The 10689-nt window shown below is 31.7% G+C and overlaps 1 protein-coding gene across 2 annotated transcripts; it reads left to right on the top strand.

Moving 5' to 3' along the window:
* The first annotated feature begins 1651 nt into the window (after positions 1 to 1651).
* LOC143068106 (uncharacterized) lies at positions 1652 to 10184 on the top strand. 2 transcript variants are annotated; one of them, XM_076241893.1, is made up of 8 exons: positions 1652 to 1761; positions 2073 to 2156; positions 2893 to 3174; positions 4408 to 4597; positions 6096 to 6229; positions 6866 to 7021; positions 7643 to 7771; positions 9546 to 10184. In XM_076241893.1, the coding sequence occupies exons 1-8, from the start codon at positions 1731 to 1733 to the stop codon at positions 9854 to 9856; spliced, it is 1317 nt and encodes a 438-aa protein (XP_076098008.1). In that variant the 5' UTR covers positions 1652 to 1730; the 3' UTR covers positions 9857 to 10184. The 2 variants fall into 2 exon arrangements, with proteins under 2 accessions (XP_076098008.1, XP_076098007.1); XM_076241892.1 differs by having other exon boundaries at positions 6096 to 6235.
* Positions 10185 to 10689: the final 505 nt, after the last annotated feature.

The following is a 10689-nucleotide window of genomic DNA, read 5'->3' as shown; positions in this document are numbered from 1 at the left end:
TCTTGCTTCAGGTTTAAGTTTTTGGTCGAGGTAGTTTTTTATGAAGTTGAAATCCAATCAACCTGAAACTTAGTATACATGTTCCTTATGATATGATCTTTCTATTTCTAATGCCAAATAAGAGTTCTGATCCCAATTTCACGGGTCCACTGAACATATAAAATGATAGTGGGAGTGGGGCATCCGTGTACCGGTGACACATTCTTGATTCTGATATTTTTAACAAGATCAGATTGGCACTCAAATAAGTAGTGAAACTCATTTCCAATTGACAAGGATCAGAGATGACACTGTCTTTCAACTCTAGGAATTCTATTCCATCTTCCTGTTTCAATTGGTACTTTTAGGTTACAGCATCGCAGCTTACTTATATTTTTACGATCTGCAGATGTTTCTAAGCCAAAGTCAATTTTGAAAAGACCGTAATATTCCCCCCCTCGATGAGTTTTTGATTTGAGAGTGCCATTTTTGGATGAACTCGTCTGATAATTTTTGCTTTATACTCGTTTTTAACTGAATTGGATCCATTTTTGATTGCATATCCCATATATAGCTAAATCCAGTATTGTCAAGTATGGATTTAACATGTTCAATCAATTTAAACTTATGCAATCCGGATTCGTTCAACTTGAACATTGTATGATATATAGAATAGAAGAAAGTTTATGATTATTGCAAACAATTCGGTTCCAAAAATTAACAATTCTAATTTTGATTATGATACCGATCGGACATCGACCAAGATCACCGTAAATCATAAAATTTGGAGTGGTTGTTCTAACCCAAGCTATATCAAAAGCTGTTTTACAGGTTCGCGTATTGCATTTCTTAAAGTTTTACACAAAGTAGTTTTAACATGGTAAGGCATTATATTCATTCTTCATTGATTAAATTTCTTCACATTTGCATTTGAACTTTAGCCTAAAACTAACTCTTATCTAAAGAAAAAAAACCAAAGTAGCACCTTAGAATGGATCATCCAGTATCAATTGGTGACTTAGCATGTTGTATTTCGGGAGAAAAGAGAAAACAATATTCCTTGGACGCGGGCAATGATTCCTTTAACAGGAATATATCACCCCACATTGAACTGTAGTTACATTAAGTAAACAACCAATGTCAGTTTCTAATTCTTATACCACAAAAATAATATAAAACAATTATCTAATATTTAATGCCAAACAAGCATTTGGGTTTACGATTGCATTTCCTTTTTTTAAAGAAAGCAACTTGTTTTATTATTGTTACATTTCCATGTAACCGTAGCCAGTGCCAACTTTAATTGCAGACTGCATGTTAACTGGAAGAAAAACTAAGTCCATTTATAAGAAAAATACAAATAAACAGGTACCAAATTTTAACAAAATTTACTGATCTTTACTTCTAGATACTAGCCTTTGATCATAAACAAGCTTCTGTCTAAGTTTGGTACAAATCCAGGATAGTATAAGAAAGTTATTATAAAAATTTTAAAGACTTTTATCTCAGAGTGAATGTATGATCATGTATTGTTTCTGGCAGAAAAACTAGTGAAAATCTGGGAACAGTATCCACTTTTTGAATAATTCTGCACATAGAATACGGATCTTATCCGTCCGTGAAAGATTCTGTAAATTCTGTAGTCTATTTCTGGGTTAAGGTTACATTTGCAAAGTGAAAGTAAAAGTAGCAAACAAGGAAATAAAAAAAATCCCGTTTAATTTAGTTAACGAATCAAACGGGTTCATTTTATGAAGTATTATGTGAGAAGTCGATGGCTAGGTAAGTAAATTTTGTATAAGAGTCGTCATTACGTCAATGACTCGTCATTGTATCATGTACTATGTACACAATATTAAACAAAGTATTATAAGATTATTAAAGAAAATACCCTCATACCAGAGCTATATATATATACTCACGGTTTGGGTTATGAGATGTTTATTGTTGACAAAATATGTTATTGTAAAAATTTTGTTTTTATTTCACTTTAGTGTTTTCATTGTGATTCAATATTCCATATAAAGAATATTAATAATCTGACATTGATGTCAAATTAAAATTTTCTTGATTTTCATGTAATCCTTTTTCAGATATAAAACAGCCAATGGAACAATGTTGGATGATGATATTAATCACAGGCTTTATTCATAGGACTTTATCATTTTGTCCAAATGGTCAGTATTAAGATTTGTCCGGAACATGCATGAAATATTTGCCACTGGACATTTTTATCAATCAACAATCATTCATTATAAAATTTTATCCTGAATGTGCATGAAATATTTGCCACTGAACATTAAACAACCAACAGTTAATCATCATGTAAATTGGTCCTGAACATGCATGAAATATTTTCTACTGGAATTAAGCAACTATAACAATCTATCAGTAGAGATAATCTAATCATCATTTAGATTAAGACTGATTATACCTAATTTTATTTTAGAAAATATATATATATGTGTGAAATATACTTTTTTGGTCACATGTCTATTATCTTGATGGTATGAGCCAACTTTCCTTATTACAAAGGTGTAATACCATTAAGCAGTATTCATTAAAATGATACTTAGTGTTGAGTGGGTTTACCAGCACATGCTATGAAAAATGTGATATCTTTTCTTTATGGTCAAATGTGTCAAACACCAGCATTGACTACCCTAATGACTGAATTTTCTTGTTGATGTCTCTTTTCAAGGAGATATTATAGTTTTAAACTAACTTAACACAACAATAAGTGTCATTGTGAATGAAAGATAAAATGCATGTCAATCAAAAAATGAATTTATGGTATAAGTTTGTATCTGTCATTAATTATGTCATGTATATATGTGTGATTCAGGTTAAAGTAAAAGTGAAACTAAGATGAGCTAATTCATCAATGCATCTTATATCTCTCAACTATTTCAGCTACAAACATCTGCAAAATAGAATATATTAGAGTTAACAAATACAAAGACCTTCACTGTCCTACCTCAGGAGCTACTGATCTGATCAAATGGCATTACAGGGAAAATAATAATAGGAACTGGACTTCTTTTAAATTTAAATTCTGCCGTAATTATCCAGGATTTACTAAGTGCAAAGTAAGAGATGGTGTGTTAAAACTGAACCATGCTTCTGGTGAATATGAAGGATTTTATAAATGTACTTCCAAACATACTGAACACTGCTTTGAATTGAAATTATATAGTAAGTATGACTAAAAGGAGATGTTGGTACAACCAATGGCACAAGTAATCAATTGGCGATTATCTATCAATCCATTTCAAAATCATCAATCCCTCCCGGAAAAAAATATTACGCAGAACTTTTAAAGTTTATTTTTGTATTGGTAGAGAAGATGTTTGTTGAAAACTTAATAAAAATCTAATCATTCCATTGCCAACTTTGCCCATTATATGATCATATGGCAAACATTAGTTTCAAGTAAAATTCAGATAAGCTTATAAATATACTTGGGGTTGAATGAAATGACAATTCTATTATTTCTATACCTCACACATCCAAATAATGGGGTTACATGGTTGATAGTTTTTGACTTGTGTGTCCATCAGTCTGTTATACATCTTTGTTTCCAGATGCCAAATTAAAACCTTTACATTGGATAACAATCTTACATGGATAGACATTTGGTTACGTATGTTGATATTTTTGTTTCCCTTTATCTAGTGTTGAGATTACAAAGTCTAAAAATTGACAAAAAAATATGCAGGATATTGGTTTCTTTGTGCTAAATCCAATACAGTTTTTGGCATTGTAACCTGACTTGATATATACCTGGGAGTCACATATATAGAAAATAGTCATGTCTGTATTGATTTTGAGGTCACTACAATTAAGTCAAGGTTGTAATTACTAAAATCAGACTGAAATTTGTGAGAGAAAAAAATGGTATTAATCAATTTATTTATTCAATTGCAAACTTACTTGTATATGGTTACATGTAATGAGAGAATGCTGCCTATTGTGTTAAGGTCATAACATCTAAGGTCAAGGTCAATGAAACAAAATAGACAAATGTTCAGGAAAGTTCTTTCTAAATGCTTATTCATACACTTCATATTGGATTGCAATCTTACTTGGACATATGGTCACATATCATGATAGAAAGATCCCATTGTATTTTAATTCTCTTCATTAAAAGTCAAGGTCAAAGTAACTATAAAGGGATCTGTTTCGACAATATTACCTGCTGAAATCATAACTTCAAAGATTCATACCTCAAAGTAAACAGAAAAAAACCTATACCATCTGGTTGCTTTAAGCCCTTCCCCCAGTTAATGTAGGTGTGTGGTATATGACATGTATGAACTTGCTAACATGTGTGAGGTTATGAATTATTTGACAATGTTAATTTAATGTGGGTTTTTTTGGCACCCCATTATATTTTTCTGAATTTCCTCGTTTTTTTCTTCTTTTTAGATTGTGACAAAAGAAAAGAACCACTAATATATGAACCGCCTAAAGAAATAACAGTAAACAAGAATGAGAGACGTATGATAAGATGTGGGGCAGACTTTGGTTGTGACAAGGGCATTAAGGGAACTATTTCCTGGGAACACAAAGGGCAGATAATTAACGAATCAAATCATCTATATCAAACTTGCTTTAGGTTTGTATTATTTTTAAAGTATTATCATGGCTTGATTGTTTGTCATTGAAAAGTAAGATAATAAATCTTTGTTAGTTGATATTGGCTTTAAACTAGCTATCAGTAACTGTGAGTTGTCTCAGAATCAGATATGTATTTAGTGTCTTTTTTGTAGGGATATATAAAAAAAACTCTTCTACATTCAATCTGGGTTTTTATGGCCCCGCAACAAAGTTGTCGGGGACATATAGTTTTACCCTTGTCCGTAATTCCGTAATTCCGAAATTCAGTAATTCCGCAACAAACAATTATATGTTGGTTTTTTTTCTAAACGGCTTTAGATATTGGACTGATTTTTGGTATGTGAGTTAATCATGATGAGTTACAGATAAAGTTTGAGTTTTGTTCCGCTTCACTAATTTTTGTCGAAATATCGGGCTTTGGACTTTGATAAATAGTTGAAAATCACAGTTATACAGACTTTTTTTCTAAATGCCTTCAGATATTGGACTGATTTTTGGTATGTGAGTTAAACATAATGAGTTACAGATCAAGTTTGAGTTTTGTTTCGGTTCACTAGTTTTTGTCGAAATTACAGGCTTTGGACTTTGATAAATTGTTGAAAATCACAGTTATACAGACTTTTTTTTCTAAAGGCTTTCAGATATTGGACTGATTTTTGGTATGTTAGTTAACCATGATGAGTTTCAGATCAAGTTTGAGTTTCGTTATGCTTCACTAGTATCTGTCGAAATTACAGGCTTTTGACTTTGATAATTGTTGAAAATCACAGTTATACAGACTTTTTTTCAAAACACTTTCAGATATTGGACTGATTTTTTGGTATGTGAGTTAACCATGATGAGTTACAGATCAAGTTTGAGTTTCATTCTGCTTCACTAATTTTTGTTGAAATAACGGGCTTTGGACTTTGAGAAATTATTGATTTCTCAGTTATATGTTTTTTTTTAAGGCCTTAAGATTTTGAGCAGATTTAGTATATGTGAGACTACCATCTTATTTGTGTCCGCATGTGTTGTTGAAATTGCAGATTTTTCAAATTTTTGGAACGGGGCCATTCGTGTTGTTTTGACACATCTAGTTTTGTTGCTTGTTTTTCTGCTTTGTTGAAATAATGAATAAAGCCTTTTTCAACCAATTTTTATCATTTGTACTTATGTTGTACTGTTGCACTATTGTCCAAAGTCAGGAGCCTTTTAATTCAGTCTTTTGTTGCTGTATATCATATTTGTATTTTGTTTATTGTTTTTACATCAGGCAGTTGGTTTACTCGTTTGAATTGTTGTACATTTGTTAATTCTTGGCCTATTATAGCAGGCTATGTGTATGGGTTTTGCTAATTGTTGAAGGCCGTTTGGTGACCTATAGTTGTAAATTTTTATGTCATTTGGTCTCTGATGGAGAGTTGTCTCATTGGCAATTATACCACATCTTCTTATTTTTATATTCATCAACATTGCATTGCTAATTTAATGCTTTATGATCCTACATTTTACAGGGAAAACGTAACAAGTATAGAATCTCAACTGACAATCCAACATGTGATAGAAGAGGACATACTTCATCCATTTGTATGTGTAGTAAAAGATAATCAAGGAACAAATGTCAGACGGTTCAATGTTACACTGATAGGTATAGGTAAATAGTTAAATTTTAGATAATGTCAGTAATGATGATTATAAATTATTGAACATTTTCATTTAGCAAATAGTTTATAAACCTACATGAAAATTAGAGTATACAAAATTGTTGGCCCTTCAAAAATAACCCTCATAAGTTATTAAATGTAAATAAAAAAAAGCTAACTTTAGTCTAGTACAATAATTGAAATGTGCCAGAGAGTTACTAATATAGAAAATATATGATGATATATATCTTAAAAGTACTCAATGGACAGGTGCTATTGATAGTATCCAATTTCAAAATATTGAATGAAACAAACTTCGCATATAATTTTGAGTTTTTAGAATTAAAAACAATACGATTAGAGTTACTTAAACATAACATAAAGAAACCAGAGGCTGTCAAAATGACAACACAGCAGGTTTTTCATCTATTAGTAACATTGTTAAAGTATTCAAGTGTCATTACTCCTGAACAAAATAAGCAGTATAATTGTAAAATTCAAACTTTTCTCAATAGATCTTGGAGCTTATTATAAATTTGGTATAGATTCTGGAGAATTGACCATTTAATTAGATTTTATTGACTTTTAAAAATACTAATAGTCAAGTCAGTGTCAATGAGAGTTTTATTTTTATATTTCAGATCCAAAACTTACAACATGTTATGTGACATATATTATACTGGCAGTAATTGGTTTTGTTTTAGTGGCAGCATTTATATTAATAGCTCTATTTTGTGCAGGAAAAGCTTTTTTCATTTTAACTCATTGTTCTTGCTTTAGCAGAATGAGTTGTACAGGTAAATATGTTAAGAAAATATTTCATTGTAAATATATAATTTCAATAAAGATTCTTGTAATAATGCAGTAACACTAGGCAGAGAGTGAAAATGTAATTTCATTTTAAAGGGTTAAGAGAGCTTTTCACATCACTTGTAGTTCAACGTTTGTCATTGTCCATTAATTTTTAAAAAAATAATCTGGTAGGGGACAAATTTCTGAAAGAGACAAGCAAAAAAAACCCAATAAATAGTCAAATAGTCAAGTGATTAGTAAAAAAATATTGCTTAAAGTAGGGTATGCACCCTTAAACCCCCACTGCACCTTTATACATGTGTATAAGTCAGTTTAAACTTAGATTAAAAACAAACTGCTTTTCATTAAAAAGTGGTGAAAGGAGAAAAAATTCTGCAATGTACAAAAATTAAGTTAAAGATTAGTTGCGGAACCATAGCTCATAGGTCCTTATGGTATTTTTTTACTTTTGCGGACCTATACGGTTCCGCAGCTAGTTAAAGATTTGACAACCCCTCAGGAAAAAGGTTCTTAGAAGGTGAATACATGTATATCTAAACAGTTGACTGTGCTATATTCAATATTAAACTGACACTAATAAATGAAAGTTATTTTCTTTCTAACAGGTTCTTACAGTTATGATGTATTTATTCTTTATGATGATGGAGATGAACTTCGAGCTAAGAAAGTTAAAGATGCACTTAAAAGCAATGGCTATAATATTGCCACTATGGATATTATTAAACCAGGATTTGGTAAAATCTTATAAAATTATAAAAATACTTATATGAAGGGAAGAATATCAGAAATATAGACGGTCATACAAAATTCAGAGATAACAAACACTTATATCGCATTGAAAATTTATATTCTTTTTACAATTTGTGACTGGATTTCAGAAAAAAGGTCTTACATAAGTTGAACTGGTGTATAAGACAACCCTGTCATCTTTCCCTATTTATATATAAGAGACTTATGCAGTGGAAAATACACTACCGACTGTTTATATATATATATATATATATAAAGAAAAATGTAACTCTTCTTACACAATATATACACAAATATAGCTAAATATGGTCTGTAACAATCTCCATTATAGTTGACATGTTGGATATTAATGATGGCATTGATTTAAGATTGATGGGTTTTTATGCCTAATTTATGGGCATTATGTTTTTTGGTCTGTGCATCTGTTCATCTGTTCATCGCTCTGTTTTTAATTGATATTCACAGTTTAGCACAATGTAAGTGTGATACTGGAATACTTTTTTTGGGTGGAGCAAACAAGATCTAAAAATATTTAAAGGAATTAATTAGGGCCCCGCCGACTAAGGCGGGTCGCCCTATAGTGATCAGTCTGTCCGTCCGTCCGTCTGTCCGTCCGTCCGTCTGTCCGTCCGTCCGTCCGTCCGTCCGTAACACTTTAACTTTGTGTCCGCTCTATATCTTAAAAACCGTTATGATTTCAAAGTTAATACTTGACATCCATTTTAACCAACACCAGAGGGTGTGTCATGATGTATGTAAAACTTCCTAGGTCAAAGGTCAAGGTCAAAAACTTTGGTTTCAGTTGACAACCCTGTGTCCTGTGGTGAAGATCGTGTCCGCTCTATATCTTGAGAACCGTTATGATTTCAAAGTTTAAACTTGACATCCATTTTAACCAACACCAGAGGGTGTGTCATGATGTATGTAAAACTTCCTAGGTCAAAGGTCAAGGTCAAAAACTTTAATTTCAGTTGACAACCCTGTGTCCTGTGGTGAAGATCGTGTCCGCTCTATATCTTGAGAACCGTTATGATTTCAAAGTTTATACTTGACATGTATATGAACCAACACCAGAGGGTGTGTCATAATTTATGAACGACTGCCTAGGGCAAAGTTCAAGGTCAAAAACTTTGGTTTCAGTTGACAACCCCATGTCCTATGGTAAAGATTGTGTCCGCTCTATATCTTGAGAACCGTTATCATTTCAAAGTTTATACTTGACATGTATATAAACCAACACCAAAGGGTGTGTCATAATTTATGTGCAACTTCCTAGGTCAAAGGTCAAGGTCAAAAACTTTGGTTTCAGTTGACAACCCCATGTCCTATGGTAAAGATCGTGTCCGCTCTATATCTTGAGAACCGTTATCATTTCAAAGTTTATACTTGACATGTTTATAAACCAACACCAAAGGGTGTGTCATAATTTATTTACAACTTCCTAGGTCAAAGGTCAAGGTCAAAAACTTTGATTTCAGTTGACAAACCCATGTCCTATGGTAAAGATACAATTTTTTAATGCACATTATTCACAGCGGGGCCCACAGAGATGACTCCCATCTCAATGATATCTAGTTATACCTATAATTTGTGATCCTTGTTCCCATTTTGGAATCTTGAGATCACATATTAACATTTTACAATAGGTAATTTTTCGTACTAGCCAAAGATGAACAGATAATGGCCAATGATAATATTATGTGCATGACAAAACACCTTTGAATATAATAAAAAGCATCAGAATGATTTTTTTTTCAGATTCAACTAAAGGAGTTAAGGACATAATGAAGGAGTGTGCCAGTTTACTTGTAATTTACCCAGGATTTAATATTTCTGAAGCCTTTGATCATCAGTTAACTTTTGGGAAACAAACTATAAAACCATATCTTTTATCGGTATTGGTAAATACTAAATGTAGAGAGCACTGCACGACAGATAAGGATTTTAAATCACTGGGACTAAAATGTTTTGTCTTTGATGACAATTTTTATAGCCGTATATCTTGGAGATTACCAAAGTTAAAGAAGTCAAAGAAAAGCAAGAAATATACTGAAACATTAATATCATAATTATTTTAAAAATAATATTTTCTACAGAGATTCTATTGTTTGAATAGTTAGAAATCTTTTTTTTGTCTGGCCATTTGTTTGGACATGTTCAAATGTTCAACATCAACAGCTGTATCATGTGGCAAGAAAGTTTCGGGATGAGGTTTTAGATTGCAAATGCATGTATGCAATGGACTTTTGAGAATTAAAAATCAGAATTGTATTTTAAGATGTTTTACAGAAAATGAGAGAGAATGTGATATATTGCTTTAAAAACAAATTTCTATAGAACAGTCCCAAGAAAATAACATGTGCACGTAAAATGAGAGGAATAAAGCTTGAAATCAAACTGAAATTGCTGATTTACCCCATTACCTTTACCTGTATCAATGGAGGTAAAACAATTCACAGGAAAAAAACTAAATCAAATATACTTGGATGTACTTTTCTAAGTTTGGCTATAACGGAGATATATATGAACATGCACTGATATGCCTGGACTGGGAATAGTATACCATGGTTGGGGTAACCCTCCCTCATTTTATTTCATTCTTTTTTATTTATTTCCTTAATAATATTTTTTATGCCCCACCTACGATAGTAGAGGGGCATTATATTTTATTGGTCTGTACGTCCGTTCGTCTGTTCGTTCGTCCGTTCGTCCTGCTTCAGGTTAAAGTTTTTGGTCAAGGTAGTTTTTGATGAAGTTGAAGTCAAATCAATTTTAAACTTAGTACACATGTTACCCATGATATGATCTTTCTAAATTTAATGCCAAATTAAAGTTTTGACCCAAATTTCACGGTCCACTGAACATAGAAAATGATAGTGCAAAGTTCAGGTTAAAGTTTTTG

Source organism: Mytilus galloprovincialis, chromosome 3 (assembly GCF_965363235.1).
Source record: "Mytilus galloprovincialis chromosome 3, xbMytGall1.hap1.1, whole genome shotgun sequence".
Classification (NCBI taxonomy): Eukaryota; Metazoa; Mollusca; class Bivalvia; order Mytilida; family Mytilidae; genus Mytilus; species Mytilus galloprovincialis.
The sequence above is the reverse complement of the archived record's forward strand: the minus strand, read 5'-3'. Positions and strand labels throughout refer to the sequence as shown.

Bases quoted from the DNA above. Each gene is read 5' to 3' on its own strand.
- LOC143068106 (XM_076241892.1), top strand. From the start codon at position 1,731: ATGAAGTATTATGTGAGAAGTCGATGGCTAG. The intron at 1,762-2,072 runs GTAAGTAAATTT...ATCCTTTTTCAG, and splicing joins TGTGAGAAGTCGATGGCTAG to ATATAAAACAGCCAATGGAA. The intron at 2,157-2,892 runs GTCAGTATTAAG...CAACTATTTCAG, and splicing joins TTTATCATTTTGTCCAAATG to CTACAAACATCTGCAAAATA.